The sequence below is a fragment of the Staurois parvus genome, unplaced genomic scaffold, assembly GCF_062004578.1.
Source record: "Staurois parvus isolate SC_StPar_1 unplaced genomic scaffold, SC_StPar_1.0 ptg000108l, whole genome shotgun sequence".
Classification (NCBI taxonomy): Eukaryota; Metazoa; Chordata; class Amphibia; order Anura; family Ranidae; genus Staurois; species Staurois parvus.
The window spans coordinates 214044-231024 of record NW_028317904.1 but is presented as its reverse complement, the minus strand read 5'-3'; the positions used below and the strand labels follow the sequence as shown (position 1 = coordinate 231024).

Sequence of the window (16981 nt, the reverse complement as noted above, 5' to 3'; positions counted from 1 at the left end):
CTGTATATGCAGTACAGGTCTGTGTTTCCTGTACAGTTCCCCATGTTTTATCCCTTTAAAGACCCTGCAAGTACAGAAAAATTTCTGTTCCTTTGCTAGAAATGGTACTATGTCATATTGTTTTCTGATAATACAGTCTCTTTTGTGGACTGACTGGTATTATCCCTGTCAATTTGTCTTTTTCTAAAGAACTTAAACTCTCCCACTTTTATCTCTGCAACACATACATTAATTATCTTGTAGTCCAAGATAAGAACTTGGAGGATGTGTGACATCAGTTTGCTAGTTCCATCCAGCACATTTCATTCTATGGGACACCCTAAGGGGCTAGCTAGACATACTAAAGACCTGTACACACTCGCCGAATGTCAGCTGGTTCAATAGAAATCAGACAACATTCGGTCCGAGTGTACACCCATCTGTCCGACAGATCAGTGCTGGCAGCCAATGGCAATGGGCAGTCCCCCTTTCAGAACACAATAGCTCAGTGGGGAGATCGCTGTACTAACATCGCATAGTTGGTACAGCGAGCTCCTCCCGAGCTCTTTAGTTTTTTTCGTTCAGCCGCTGGGTTGAACGAAAAAAAAAACTGATGGTATGTACCTAGCAGGGTGGATTTGATTTAAATCAAACTGATTTAAATCACTAGTCAGCAAGGCTTGATTTAAATCATAGTTTTCTACATAGACTAATTCTTGCTGGTATAACTTTAACCACTTGCCGCCCTACCACTGTAGAAATACAGCGGCAGGGTGGCACTGGCAGGCAAAACCACGTTTTAAAACGCGTGTTTTCTAAACAGATAGGGGGCCTGTGCGAGGCGCGCCACCGCCCTATCTGTCCCGCCGATTACCGCCGCGGATGTCAGTCGCCAGGTCACAGCCAGTCTTTACCGGCTGTTTCCCGGCGATTGGCGGCAAACAGTGACAGACAGCACAGCTGCAGTAGCTGTGCTGTCTATCACTTCCCTGACAGCTCGAGGACGAGCTGATCGAGAAAGAAGAGTTTCTCTCTCTCGATCAGCCTTGTCCCGTCCAGCACACACCCCCGCCCCCTAGTAAAACACTCCCCTCACTCAGATAACTCTTCCCTGCAAAATAAAGTTAACCCCTTCCTCCCCAGTGCCATTAGTACAGTGTCAGTGGTTTTTTTTGTTTTTTTTTTGCACTGATCACTGTATTAGTGTTTTTGGGGATGTCAGTGACCCCAAGTCAGTACCCCCCAATGTCAGAATGTCCGCCGCAGTCCCGCCATAAGTTGCTGGTCGCTGCCATAAGTCACTGATCGCCGCCATAAGTCGCTGATCGCCGCCATTATTAGTATAAAAATAAAAATCCCAGTATCTTTCCCGCCATTTGTAAACGCTATAACTTTCACGTAAACCAATTAATTTACACGTATTGTTTTTTTTTTTTTTTTAGCAAAGACATGTCGCAGAATGCATTTTGGCAGAAATTTATAACTAAATTTGATTTTTTAATTTTTTTTCCCTGGACATGTTTTATAGCAAAAAGTCCAAAATATTGTTTTTTTTCCTCAAAATTGTCAGCCTTTTTTTTTATAGCGCAAAAAATAAAAACCACACAGGCAATCAAATACCACCAAAAGAAAGCTCAGCTTGTGGGAAAAAAAAGGATGTAAATTTCATTTATGTACCATATTGCATGACCGCGCAATTGTCCGTTAAACTAGCGCAGCGCTGTATAGCAGAAAAATGGAGTAAATTGCAGTATTTATAGCATAGTTTGTAGACGCTATAACTTTCACACAAAGCAATCAATATACACTCATTGGGATTTTTTTTACCAGAAACATGTAGCAGAATAAATTTTGGCCTAAATTTATAACCAACTTTGAGTTTACTATATATTTTTTATAGCTGAAAGTAAAAAATATTGTTTTTCTTCAAAATTTTTGGCTTTTTTTTGTTTATAGCGTGAAAAATAAAAAGCGCACAGGTGATCAAATTACACCGAAAGAAAGCTCTATTTGTGTGAAGAAAAGGACATAAATTTTGTTTGGGTGCAGCATTGCATGACCGCGCAATTATCAGTTGAATTAGTGCAGCGCTGAGTAGCAAAAAGAGGCCTGGTCATTAAGGGGGGTAAATCCTCTGGAAGTCAAGTGGTTAATATGCAAGTAGATGAAGATTTTTAGAATAACAACTTTTCATATTAGTTTTTTTATCCCCAGTTTAATAGGTTAATCATTCATATTTGGACAACTTTTCTGTTGTACTTAGGAAGGAGAAAAATAATCATTACCTTAATAATAACAATTTAAATAGATTTATTCAACTGAAACAATAACATTCCAGCATATGTGATTTGCTTAAACATCCATGTTTGTTAACTAATTTGGCTAAACAAAATATATATATTTTAAGAAACGTAGACTGTCAGCCCCTTCCTCCTCACACTTAGTTTCACTTTCTTCTTGTGCAGATCTATTCTACTCCAAACAATCAGAAAAATATTGTTTCTATTCTATTCACTGGACTTCTTGAAACTTGAAGGGGTTGGTTCTGTATTCATAGGTTTGTAGAAGTTAGGATGAAGGTCTTTTTCTTAACTCTGTTCATGTTATAACATTTTTGCTGTGAAGAAGAGGCATGTGATCTCCGCTGAGTCAGATTCAGTTTTGATAACTGCAAAGTAAACCAAACATCTGTGATAATATCTTGTAGGCAGAGAAACTGCCCAATAATCTTACAAAAACCTCTGGAAGAGCATGACATTGTGAATGGATTAATGGAATTTATTTACCAAAAAAATTAAACATATACAGCTTTATTCTACATAATTAAAAAACTAATCTTTATTTCATGATGGAATAACCTTTGGATGGTAATATATTTTCCTCAAAAAGCATTTTATTCAAAAAAATCCGATTTAAATAAAAAAAAATCCGATTTTTTTTTTTTTTTTTTTTTTTTTTAAATCATTGATTTTTATCCACCCTGGTACCTAGCTGAACAGATCTCTTAAAACAGCAACCATACTTGGCCTGCCTATCATTATATATTCTCCCAATCAGAACGTCATCGGCAATGATGGTCTCTGATGCAATAGGTCAGCAGGCACGCTGCCGGTTACAAATGCGAAATCACAAACAACAAGAAATTTCCCAGCACACCTACCAGCTAGCCTGCAAGCAAACCAAATTTGCCCTGTCTAACCGTTTGCGTTAAAATAGAAGTTTTTGTTGTACGCATTTGCAAATATATGTAAAAGCCACAGTGCCTCGCCAATGCTCCTCTGTATACTGTGGTCTTTATAGTGTTGAGAGTCTCCTATTTGGAGCACATATGACAGTAGATAAGCTAAGGGCCAATTTGTCTGGTAAGTGTGCTGGGAAATTTTCTGTTTTTAATGTGTAAAGCCACTTCCATGTGCACCTTACTACAAAGGCTAGTTATAGATTGGGGTGGTAGCCACTTATCTGCACAGCTTGTCAGCTGAATTTGATGTGGGGACACATAGGATACCTTCAGCTGCCATTGTGCTCTTGCTGGGTATCCAATGTGCCCCTGTGCCTTCAAGGAGGAGTGGGCTACCCCCAGGCAAACCGGGCTTTAACCACTTGCTGACCGTAGGATGTCATATGACGTTCTCAGCTTGCAGTGATTATACTGGGATGATGCCTGCAGCTACAGGCATCACCCCGGTATCAGAATTTTTATCTGGCGTTGGCCTTTTAGCTAGAAGGGATTTTGATTGGCTGAACAGCCACTCGGTCACTTCTGTGGGCCATGGAAGGAGGTCTGTCCCCCCCAATGGTGCACAGAGAGAGAGGAACTGATGTTCCTTCCTTCCTCTCTTGCCCCGGAAACTGGGAGCGACAAGGATTTTGTCACTTCAGCTCTTTGTTTACCTAGCTGTTAGCTGCCAGGTAAGCAGCCGATCAGACTGATATGTGTCTGATCGGCTGCATTGGAGGCCGGAGGAGAGATCTGGGGTCTAAACCCCAGATCTCTCCATAAAGAGGACCTGTCACAACCCATGCTGTCCCAAAGGATGTTATTTAATAACAATAAAATGAATACAAAAATAAAGAATTAAAATGTCATTGTAAAAAAATAGTTTTAGATAAAAATGAAAAAAAAAATTAAAGCGCCCCCTTCTCCCTGTGCTTATGTGCATATGCATAAGTCCCACATGCATATGTAAACTGTGATCACACCACACATGTTAGGTATCATCGTGAACGTCATAGCAAAAGCAAGAATTCTAGTGCCAGACCTTTTCAGTACCTCTAAACTGGCAACCTGTTAACATTTTTAAAGCATTGCCTAAGGAGAGTTTTAAGTACTGTAGTTTGGCGCCATTCCATGGACATACGCAGTTTTAAAGCGTTTTAGTTATCTATTTACTCAGCGTAACATCGTTTTTTCCATTTTACTATAAAACTGGGTATTTATATTGTGTTTTTGTACAATAACATTAATTAAAGTGGATTTTTTTTTTTTTAAATTGCTTTTGAAAAGCGTCTGCACCAAATATTATGTGACAGGAAATAATTGCAAAACCCACCTTTTTATTCTTTGAGACCTCTGCTAAAACTATATATATAATGTTTGGGGGTTTTAAGTAAGTTTCTAGCTAAAAAAGTAGATCGTTACATGTATGTGAGAAGTGTCAGAATTGGCCCAGTAGTCAAGTGGTTAATTTAACTACTGCTAAATGTGCTTCAAATTGGAGACTTAAAACTATAAAGTTAGAACCAAATTTGTAGACCAGGGCAATTTGGTTTGGTTGCAGGCTAGCTGGCATGTGTGCTGGGAAATTTCTGTAATTTGTAATGTGCAAAGCCAGTCTGTGTACACCTTACTGTAAACAATATGTGAAATCAACCACACAATATTAGGTTGCCACCAATTGTAACCAGATCTACAATCACAATTGCTGCTACAGCACATTGGCAGGCCTGCTAGGAATATTATATTTCTGACAAATGGCTTGGTCCAGTAGTTTTGTTTTAAAAACAGTTTATATTGAAGTAAGAGCTGACATTAAGTCAGTGCTTCTCAAATAGTGGCTCCGTCAAGGGGGGCGCGTCGCCGCCCCCCCCCTTCCGACAGAAGGGACACTAAGTACAGGGGTGGGCAGAGGGCTGCTGTCTCTTACCTGGCTCCCACGATGATCCATCCAGGAAGCGCTGCTCCTTCCGTCACTCCGGCCACTTCCTCACTCCTGCCGCTCGGCTCCGCCTCCTCACCGGTGATTGGCCACCAGAACTGTAGCTCAGGAAAGGTACACAGGCGGCCAATCACGGGCGAGGAGGCGGAGCCGAGCGGGCCCGCGAAAATCGAGTGAGGGAAAAGCCGGTAAGTGTGCAGTGCAGAGGTGCTGCTGCAACCACATATGCTGGCTGCAGCAGCACCATACTGCAACAGGGGTCAGCAAGTGTCATTGGTGTCAGTGGGAGGAATAGTGCCGCATCATTGGTGTCACTGATACTAATGATGGGGCATTATTCCTCCCACTGACACCAACGATGGGGCACTATTCCTCCCACTGACACAAACGATGGGGCACTATTCCTCCCCCCCACTGAAACCAACGATGGGGCACTATTCCTCTCCCCACTGACAGGGTACTATTCCTCCCACTGACACCAATGTTGGGACACTATTCCTCCCACTGACACCAATGATGGGGCGCTATTCCTCCCACTGACACCAATGATGGGGCGCTATTCCTCCCACTGACACCAATGTTGGGACACTATTCCTCCCACTGACACCAATGATGGGGCGCTATTCCTCCCACTGACACCAATGATGGGGCGCTATTCCTCCCACTGACACCAATGTTGGGACACTATTCCTCCCACTGACACCAATGATGGGACGCTATTCCTCCCACTGACACCAATGTTGTACTTATAACAATTTTATAGACAAATGATACTATTTACAGTCGTGCGGGGGGGCGCGAAATGTTTTCTTCTTCCTAGGGGGGGCATGACAGAAAATAATTGAGAAGCACTGCATTAAGTTAAGTAATCATTAAGTTATCCTTGTTCCCCTTGGTATTTACTTCATTTTTTGTTGCTACAGGTGCGGTGTGCAATTACTGCAAAACAAGAGAATCTGAACTACACCAGAAAGAGGTCAGTTGGTCTTAGTAGTGCCCATTTACCTTTATGAGGCCATGCAAATCTAGAGAGGTGCGGTTCAAAAAGAACAAATAAACAAATGTACAGCTCTAAATTTGTCTTGTGCTAGTCAATATAAGTAAAAGTTGGCCCTGCCAACACCACTGTAATTTCTCTCGAAAAGAGGCAGTAAGGAATGTTATTTCTCCACGCCATCTTCTGATTGACCCTCACTAGTAAGCCACTCAGAAGCCAGCATTCAGCAGTTAGATTCCCTAGGAGGGGAGGATGCTGCATAGAACTCCCAAGCTGAGAGAAAGGATTACGTGAGAGCCGACAGCCTTGTCAGAAACTTTTGTGCAGTGGATAGCTTTAAAAATATTTACCAGGATAACCAAAACAATAATTTCAGAGAGAAGGTAAGGGGTATTTCATGGTGTGACAATTTAATTCCCGGAATGCCCGCGACGTAGCCCTATGACGGTGAGTCGGACAGTCATTCGCACTCGAGCATGTTCGACACATGTTCTAACTTGCACTCGTCTGGGTTGCAGACCAGTTGACTCAGTCTTTTTACGGAGTAGTAGAAAGAATTACACTTGTATGCATTGTGCTGTTGGTGGAAAATGAGTGACGGGAATCTGGAGCAGCGAATTAACATCAAATTTGCGTGAAAATTGGCAGAGTGAAACATTAGCTCTGTAACAACAGGATAATGGTGAACATTCCATGAAGAAGCAAAGTGTTTTTTGAATGGCATAGGCTATTTAAGGAGGGGTTCAGGAAGATGTCCATGATGGCCAAGCGGGCAGCCAAAACCTCAAGACATATGGAAATGTGCAAAATTAAAAGGTTACGGGAATCTGTTTAGAGCACTGGAACTCTGGCTTGACAAGTGGATTCTCCACTGTGACAATGCCCCTGCATATGATGCATTAAGTGTTTGCGAGTTCGAGGCCCAGAAACCTGACCAACCACCCGATTTCCCTGACTTAGTACCCTGCAATTTTTGGCCTTTTCCAAAATTAAAACACCTTAAAAGCACACAGATTTGATGACATTCCAGACATCCAGCACACAGCGACAAAGATACTGCACAGTGTTCCAGAAAACATTCTAGGAATGTTTCCGGCAGTGGCACAGTCTTCTAGAAAAATGCATCGCTTCACAAGGGACCACTTTTGAAGGTGACAACAGCTGCTAGTGTACAGCTAAGCAAACATTTGTTTTTTTACAAAGGGAAAAAAGTAGCCCATTCTGGGAATAAAATTGTCACACCTCATTTCTATCATAAGGTGAGGGTGCCAAGAAACTACCATGTTGTGAATGCGGTCTTAAGCAGCAGCCCATCGCTTACCCCCGGTGCTGCCCCTCTTTCACCTCTTGAATCAACCCTATACAGCATCTTTTATGTCATATAAAAGTTAGCTACATGCCAGAAATACTTTTCCCCACTCAGTTCCTTAATATTGGTGCTGGTCATGTGCCCAAATGCTGGAGGACACTTTAGGAAATAGTGTCCTACATTCCCCTTAATTTTAGTGTGTTTTCCTCTCTTTCCTATCAAAGGGGATGACAGATTAATTCTGTAGGCATTTAAAGTGATGACTGAGGATAACAGCCAGACTCAAGTTGTTATTTGTGCTATGCAGATTATAAAATAAAACATGGCCCAAAGTTACTCCTAGCACGTCCACAAATCAATAAATCTGCTCCAAAATGTATTCGTGTGGCTTCAACAAATTTTTCTGAAAAATATTTGCCTATATAGATTTGTGCTGCTTACAATGTCATTTGATTTCTCCTATTATAAGATCTCTCACCTGAGTTCACTGGAAGAGAAGTTTTCTCGGTTGTGGACACAGTGTCAGCGTTGTCAGGGAAGTTTACACGAGGATGTCCTGTGTACAAGGTAAGAGTAGAACAGAATCAAGCTTTTGGATATAATTCAGGAGATTTACACTGTTAAAGGTTGTATGAGCGATTTTGGGGATGTTATACTGCGTTTAATTTAAGCCATCATTTCTGTATGTGGGGTGACATACAATTTAAGGAATACTATATTAAGCAAAAGAAAGGCCATAAACTCTTAAAGTGGAGTTCCAGCTATTTTTGTGTTTATTAAAAGTCAGCGGCTACAAAAACTGTATCTGCTGGCTTTTAATAAACACACACTCACCTGTCCCAGGGTCTAGCGATGTGCTCACCCACGCCGTCCCTTCTCTCCTTCTTCTCTCCCCAGCATCGGCATCTCAACTGTGGGCACCAGGCTGTGACAGCTTGTGGCTTCACAGCCAGGTGCCCACTGCAAATGTGCAAGTCGCACTGCGAATCCTGATCAGTCTGGCAGTGTTCTGGGACCTGTGAAGGTTCCCAGGAGACTGCAGGAGGTAGGAGGGGGGCTGAACTTCCAGCTCTTATCGAACTGAACCGGAAGTGGGAGCAGGTACCTGTCAAAACCAGATAGCTGCTCCCCCCCAAAAGGTTCCAAATATGGCAGTGAAGGGAGGGTAGGAGGCAAAAAAGCGGAGCTTCCACTTTTGGGTGGAACTCCACTTTAATAATGAGACATGTACTGAATTGTATGAGTGCTTTGTTAAATTAAGAACAAGATTTAAAAGCTAATGAAACTAGAATCAACTCCTTCCTATAGAGCATGCCACTCTGTAGGGTCTCACATCCCCACATGTTATGGTTTGTGACTTATTTTTGCTTGAAAAATATCTTAATGTACAATTTAAGAAAGGTATTTAAGGGACACAGGATAAGTAATACAAGTACATAGGGTTATGCTGCTACCTTTTTTGATTCCTAGAAGGAAGGACACCTTCTCTCCTTAGAGAGAAGCAAACTTTTTCTTAGGTTTTCTGCTTTTATCAAAATTCTTTTTTCTTCTCGCAAACTCTTTTAGTTGCTGCAGAACCTGTGGGACTCATTTTGCAGCGCATCGGATAGACTTATCCTTGGCATAGCCTTGTAGGCTATACCTGGGCTCACGTATGAGTAAGGAGTGGTACCAGCCTGCAATGCTCTGCTGAGGCACTCACCTGAACACCTTTGGTGTAAGGTGTGGATTAGCTTTAGTGTTCTTTACCAGTTCTTGGCCATCAAATAACAAAAAACAGCGCTCAGATCTTCATGCTACACAGAGAACACGGAATCTAGCACTCGCTGAGGTAGCGCCCTTGATAGACCGGGGAATCTTGATGCTGACAAAAAAGAAAAAACAGGGTACATTCTCCTTGTGCATTACTGTGATATATAGGAAATGTATTGTAAAATCACAAATGCATACTCACAAACCAAAAAAGTCATAAAAACAGAGACAAGTAGCCAAAGATGACAATCGCGGACAGCGGAGGTCCTTGGGCGAAAAGTGCTGACGCTTTTCAGTAGTCGAACTCCCTTTCTTGAAGCAGTAAATAAGATACATATTGATGGTTCTTATATATGAGACCAAGTGATAATGGAGACCCAACCACTCCACCAAAAGGAAGGGGTGGAGTCCTGCAGGTAACGCCCAAAAAGGAGTTATCTTGGACTCAGGTTGACATGTAGCAAATCACATTAATGACTATAATATGACAATACAAAAATTGCATTCCAGATAAACTGATCAGATCCCCATGAGTATAAAACATTGCAGTGTGGATGTAACTAAACTTTGTGCATCTAAGATGCAATTGAATGGGATCCCTGTAATCAGTGGACATACACTGCCGCCGAGCGTTAGTAGGGGCAAAAGATGATGGCAGTGGGCTGACCGTAATGGCGTCGTCTGTATATGTGTGAGTGAGGACGCCACAGTTGCTATATAACCCTATGCTCTGGAATAATGTGTGCCGATCACGGGACACTGCGCATGTGCTCCGGGCAAGAACATCAAAAGTGCATGCTCAGATGCCCTCACCACTCACCAGTCTATCACCGGAAGTGGATCACACTGAGGGCGGAAATGTGCAACGGAGGCGACCCGGAGCTGGCAAATACAGCGGTCTCCTATGTAAGGGACAAAATCAGCCAAAAATATGCAGAGGACCAAAAAGAACAGGTTCACCCCAATGGGAACAAAGAAGGGGATAAGGAAGGGTCTCCTATACCACCATGCGGAACCAAAATTACAAAATTATTATTGATGACAGATGGACCTGTCAATATTAATAATAATAAAAATACATTTGTAATATAAAGCATAAAATTGCCATTGCTAAAATATATTAAATACAGGAGTAAAGGACGTGATTTCACAATTATAAATATCTAAATATTGAATTATATTAAATTATATGTAAAAGCATAACAGCATAAAGGAGGACCAAAAAGGGGAAAGAGCATGTTAGCAGAACTGGAATTGTTAGTGTATACCAATGTACCATAATCAATCTATGTAAAAAAAAATGTAAATATTAAAATATTAATAGCAAAAAGATGAGGTGCATATCAGATAAAAGAAATGCCGGAAGTAAATATATGTGTGTGTGTGTGTGTGTGTGTGTATACATGTGTGTATATATACATATAGAGAGAGAGAGAGAGACTAATGCCCTTGTCATTAGTATTCAAAGACATAATGCTAGGAGATGAGCTATATCAAAGACACGTGTATATGAGCCCCTCTACATATAGCCTAAGGTGTAATGTGGGTTTAAAAGGCATGATGGAGATCTGACAACTCTGAACAGTAAAAATATGCCAGGGTTCTAGAACCGACAGACCCTATAAAGGTCTGTGGAAAGACAACATTGATAACACTTATATTGCACCTGAAAAATAGCTGCTCAAATGAGGGACTATACATCTAATGCATCTTTAAGACCTTTTCAGGACCAAAGTATCCAGATTGTGAATCCAAAAGGATTCTCTTCTGCAGTGCTTGTGAAACTTGGCGTTCAACCCCGATAGCTGTAGTTCTACATTTATTCCCCATTTACTTCCCGAGGCCCCCTTCTTCTCTTATGTTACAGGGAGACTAAGTATTCTTGAAGCCAGTCCTTCTTTCTTTTCTAGGGCTTTTTTTATTGCCTTCTGTGGAATGTCATTCTTTCTTCCAGGGCTTCTACAATCTGGGAACAAGTCACTCCTTCCCTTCCTGAGCCCATATAAGGGTTCTTGGGCTTTTTTTTGTTTGGTTTTCTTTTTCTTTTCTTTTTTTACAGCATCCACTATCTGTCCTTCTCAAAATCTGTACAGCTACCATTTGATATTTTCTCTGTTCATGTTTCAAAATCATTTTTTTATGGAGACCTGTCGCTGCTGTTTTCTGGCTATTTTGTTGCCCGCCTCTTCATTTATTGCTTTTTAATGTCCCATGATCTAAGAATCAATTCCTGTGTCCTGTACAATATTATAAAGATAATGGGAATTTTGACGTACCTGTAAATTCTATATCATGGAGTACAAGACACATGTTCCTTCCTTCCTTTTTTCCTGTACACTGATTAATTCAGCCTCTTTTATATAGTGACTGGCATAATCCAAAAAAAAAAAAAAATCTTCATTCTTCCTAAGGACTTTGCTCAGCAATATCCTATTGAAGAGGGGTTCCTTGAAAAGTGGGCCTTCCCTGTGAATCTGGTCATTTCATGTCTTAAGACTTTGACTGTATCTGGCTGTAGAGGACATCCCAGTGTTACCCTTTGGAAAAAAAGGCTAGAAGCCCTTTCCAAGGCAGTATTTTCCCGCTCTGGTCCTGCCCTAGAACGTCATGTTATGGTCATGATATAAAGTCCCTTAAGTCCATAATGAATGACAAGTCCCTGTCATTTCTCCCAGGCTTCAACTATTGTAGATTCGGTTTGCACCACCCTAAAGCTATAGGACCAGATTGTGTATGCAATGCATGCCTTTTGGGTAAAAGTTTCTTTTGAGTTCTACTAGTGCCGTTCTTTGTCTAGGTTGCTTTAGAGGCCCCAAGACTTCCAACACCTTTCCAGTACACCTGCTGTTTCCTCTAGCCCTTTATGGGCTCCTCTCAAGTGGCTGTCCTGTGACCATTTGAGAACTTTGTTAAAAGGTGAACCAATCCCTTTGTGGATCCGGCAGTCAACCAGTGAGCCATTGACGACCCCTGTGAAGGATATGCCTGTGTTTAAGGATTCCATTGACAAACAGCTGTAGATTCTTTCCAAAATCTTGCTCTATCCAGAAGGCCCTGCCTTACAACTGGTCTGTCAAACGCTATTTAACTGGACGAAGGCAATGATAAGTGTACTGGCCTCCTTCTAACCTAATCATTTGCTTGCAGTGTGTTTGAAGCTAATGTCTGCAGTTCTAAGCTACTGTGCAGACATTTGCTAGATGGTCCCCGCTTTCATTTCTTGTTTGAGTCTCCTATTGAAAAGGACTCTTTGGTTAATGTGTTGGGCTGTGGAATAAGTGATGAAAACTGTGTGCTGTGTGCTGTTTCAAAGCAAGTTTCTAAGGACATCTTTCAGAGCCTGGGTTCGAACCTGGGCCTTCTGCGATGAGAGGCAATGTTTCTTCTTGCTGAGTCACCTGGAACGCTGGACAACTCCCTTGACAATTCTTTGGATGATCCTGCCTTGGCCCTGTTTGTCTTGAACCACTTGCTCCTCCCATGAACTTCCTGATAAAAGCCATGCCTTTGCATTTCCTCTTTGCCAGATTATTGTGCCTTCACCAGCCAATATCCCACTTGTCTCTCCTGCTGCCATCTATACCTTCGTTACTGACCTTTGGCTTGTTCCTGGACTATGATTTCGCCTCATCCACTACCGTTTGTGACCGACCCTTGGCTTGTTGACTGACTCCGCTTCTGCTTGATCCTTTACTTGTTCGATCTGCTACTGGTTCCCGGCTTGCTCATTCCCTGGAGGGGTGATCCTGAGATCTGCGACCTGGTATCAACACGCAGCCAAATCCATCTCCACCATTAGGAGCTCTGGTGAAAACCAGTTGGTGCTTAGACCCCGCACCTCAGGTGAGCCTGCGTCCTTTCCCAGGGTCACCTGCCTGTGTACCTATCCTGCTGGTTTCAGGTAAGCCTTAACACAGCTATAGCAACTGGTCTCTGAACCTGACCCAGACCGTGACAAAATAATCTGGCCCAAACATGGAGGCCGCTATAGCAAGCGTTGTGACTCCTCTTAGGCAGCAAATTGCTGAGCTGCAGGAATTCAGGATGACCCATGAAGAAAAAGTTGCCAAACTAGAAAGCATTGTGGATAGGCAACAGGGAGAGATTAAGACTCTGCAGAGACAACTGCTGAACCAAGACGATACTAGCTCACATATGCCCCAACCATCTAAGTTTAATGGAGACCGCCGCCACTACAGGGGTCGCCTTAATCAATGTTGTATCTATTTCCAAATGTACCCTGCTGCATTTCCTTCAGAGAAAAAGAAGGTAATGTTTATTATTGGGCTTCTGACTGGGGAAGCTCTAGCTTGGGCCTCCCCTTATATAGAGCAAGACCATGGCACTCTGAATAATCTTGATACCTTTTTGACTGCGATGAATCAGGTTTTTGATGATCCCAACCGTTGTGCTACTGACGAAGCAAAGTTGCATAGTCTGCGGCAGGGTAGACGCTCGGTCGCTGAATACACAGCCGAATTCAGAGGTTGGATCGCAGATACCACTTGGAATCCTGCAGCACAAAAAAGCCAGTTCCGCCAAGGGCTTTCTGAACAGGTAAAGGATGAGCTTGCCAGAGTAGATATTACTAATTATCTTGAGGAATTCATCCAATTGTGTATCCGAATCGATCAAAGACTTACAGAAAGGAGGAAGGAGAGACTGGGAATGTTTGGAGGTAATAGGGGCATACATCTCTCTGCTAGTCCATTTGTTCAGAAGGATTCAAAAGTCTCTCTGGGTTCTAACACTCCTGAGCTTATGCAGGTTGATGCTATCAAGAGATCCATTTCCATTCAGGAGAGAGAGAGAAGACGTTCAGAGAATTTGTCTGTATTATGGGGATTCTGGTCATTATGCAATTAATTGTCCTTAAAAAGTTAGAAGAACAATTGCTATGGCTGATGTGATTGCGCCTGAACAAATAAACTCTATAAGCCAATCTGTCTCCCCACTGATTCCTGAAGAGAATAAAGTGAACTCACTGCTCTCTCACTTTGTTATCCCCATTAAACTTGTATCTGAGGGCCGTGAAATCTCCTGCTCAGCTATGCTGGACTCCGGGGCTGGGGGGGAACATTATGGATATAGAGTTTGCCCACAGCAATAATATTCAAGCCAGAAATACCCCTATTGGTATGGAGACAGTTGATGGGTCACCCTTATCTTCAGGACCTGTTACCCATAAAACGGTTCCCCTGGTACTGTTGTTTGAGGCTGACCATTGTGAGACCATCAGCTTTCAGCTGATTACATCACCCAAGTTTCCCATCATCCTGGGCATTCCTTGGTTCTCCACTCACAATCCTTCCATCAACTGGGGAGCATGGACTATAGATTTTACGTCCCCCCACTGTGAAAAAAATTGCAAAAAAACTTTGCCGACAAAGTTTGTCACCGGCAAAGGAATCGCTAAGTGATATAGTGGCTATCCAGTCATATGACAATTTGTCCCCACAATACCATGAGTTCCGGGATGTCTGTGACAAGAAAAATGAAGGACTAATTACTCCCTCATCGCCCATATGATTGCCCCATTGAGCTTCTCCCAGGGGCAGAAATACCTTTTGGCCGCCTTTTCAATCTGTCGGAACCTGAATTAAAAGTACTCAGGGTGTGGATTGATGAGAATTTAGAGAAGGGCTTTATTAAACACTCAACATCTCCTGCAGGAGCAGCCCTGTTCTTCGTTGAAAAGAGAGAATCCACCTTGCGCCCATGCATTGACTACAGAGACATGAATAAAATCACTATTAAAAACCGCTATCCATTACCCTTGATCTCGGAAATGTTGCAAACACTTCGTTCTGCCAAGATCTTTACAAAGCTTGATTTACGAGGGGCATATAACCTTGTCCACATTCGTCAAGGAGACGAATAGAAAACCGCTTTCAGAACCAGGTATGGGCGTTTCGAATCCTTGGTGATGCCGTTTGGATTTTGCAACGCCCCTGCAACGTTTCAGCATTTCATCAATGATGTTTTTCGTGATCTGTTGGATGAATTTGTGATTGCCTATCTGAATGATATCCTTATCTTTTCCAATAATTGGGAGGAGCACCGCAAACATGTTTGCACTTTCTTTGAAAGATTAAGGTAGAATAGACTTTACGTTAAATTGGAGAAATGTGAGTTTGAACAAACCCAGATCCAGTTCTTAGGCTATATCATTTCTCCAGAGGGGGTGAGCATGGATCCCGAGAAGATTAAAGCAGTGGTAGATTGGTCAGCCCCTGGAAATGTTAAGGAAATTCAACGTTTCGTCGGGTTTGCCAACTTCTACAGGAAATTTATAAGAAACTTTTCGAAAGTGATAGCTCCAATCACACAGCTGACAAAGAAAGGGGTACCCTTCGTGTGGACCCCTGAGGCACAGGCTGCGTTTGAAAAGCTGAAAACTCTTTTCACTTCTGCACCAATTTTGGTACATCCCGATCCTGAACTACCCTTTATAGTGGAAGTGCATGCTTCCAATCCTGCCGTGGGAGATATCCTGTCTCAGTGAAGTGATGAAAAAATGCAGCTTCATCCTTGTGCCTAATTTTCTCATTTGATGTCCTCAGCCGAAAGAAATTACAACATTAGGAATAAAGAGCTACTGGCAATTAAATAAGCCTTTTCTGAATGGAGGCATCTGCTAGAAGGGGCTAATCATCCTGTAACTGTTCTCACTGACCATAAAAATCTGGAATTCATTCGCTCAGCCAAGAGATTGTCTTCATATCGACCTGGATCAAGGAATGGTAAGGCCGATGCCTTATCAAGGATGCTGTCTGAACCTCCCCAGGAGGGCAACTCCGAATGTTCAATCCTAACTCAAAATAACTTCCTAGGGGCCACAAGTGCAAAGACATTCTTGATTCTTCTCAAAGAGGGGTATGAGAATGACCCACTTCTCAGTGATCCTCCTAGGGACATAAACCTTGAGTACAAGAACGGCTTTTGGACTCTAGCACATCGTCTCTATGTACCTGAGTCTGCTCGGGTGGAAGTCCTCAAATTAGTTCATGACTCCAAACTGGCAGGACATTTTGGGATTTCAAAAACAGATGACCTTCTGTCACGTTCCTTCTGGTGGCCTAGTTATAAGAAGGATATCAAACGTTACGTGGCCTCCTGTCTGACGTATGCATGTCATAAGACACCCCGAGCTTCTCCTTTGGGGTTTCTCCAGCCACTTCCTGTTCCATCAAGACCTTGGGGGTCAATTTCTATGGACTTTGTAGTCGAATTACCTCCCTCAAGAGAAATGACTACTAACTTGGTAGTCGTCGACCGCCCTACTAAAATGGCTCATTTCATACCTGTTAAGGGGGTACCTTCTGCTGAACAGACTGCGGAGTTGATGGTTCGAGATGTTTTTAAATTACATGGAATCCCTGATGATGTGGTATCTGATAGAGGAGTACAGTTTACATCAAAATTTTGCTCAAAAGTTTTCGTTCAGCTTTAGGGGTAACCGTTAACCTGTCCTCTGCTTTTCATCCACAGTCCAATGGTCAGACCGAAAGGACCAATCAAACTTTGGAACAGTACCTTCAATGTTTTGTCAGTTATCTTCAGGATGACTGGGTGGACTATCTACCTACGGCAGAGTTTGCCTATAACAATGCTAAACATAGCTCCACCTCCCAAAGCCCCTTTTTCCTCAATACAGGGTATCATCCAGTTTTTATTCCTGATCTCCCTACCACAACTCAAATTCCTGCTGTTGCCAACAGATTAACTACATTGCAGGAGATTCAGGTGAAGTTGATCGAGACCTTGGGGGAAGCTCAGGAATAT

At 42.4% G+C, this 16981-nt stretch overlaps 1 protein-coding gene across 1 annotated transcript in view; it reads left to right on the top strand.

The window, feature by feature from the left end:
- The window catches only part of POLD1 (DNA polymerase delta 1, catalytic subunit), a 224719-nt gene that overhangs the window by 192784 nt on the left and 14954 nt on the right, over positions 1 to 16981 (top strand). The window contains exons 25-26 of the mRNA XM_089671586.1: positions 6062 to 6114; positions 7914 to 8011. Coding sequence (XP_089527712.1) covers positions 6062 to 6114; positions 7914 to 8011 — 151 coding nt within the window. The remainder of the gene's footprint in view (positions 1 to 6061; positions 6115 to 7913; positions 8012 to 16981) is intronic.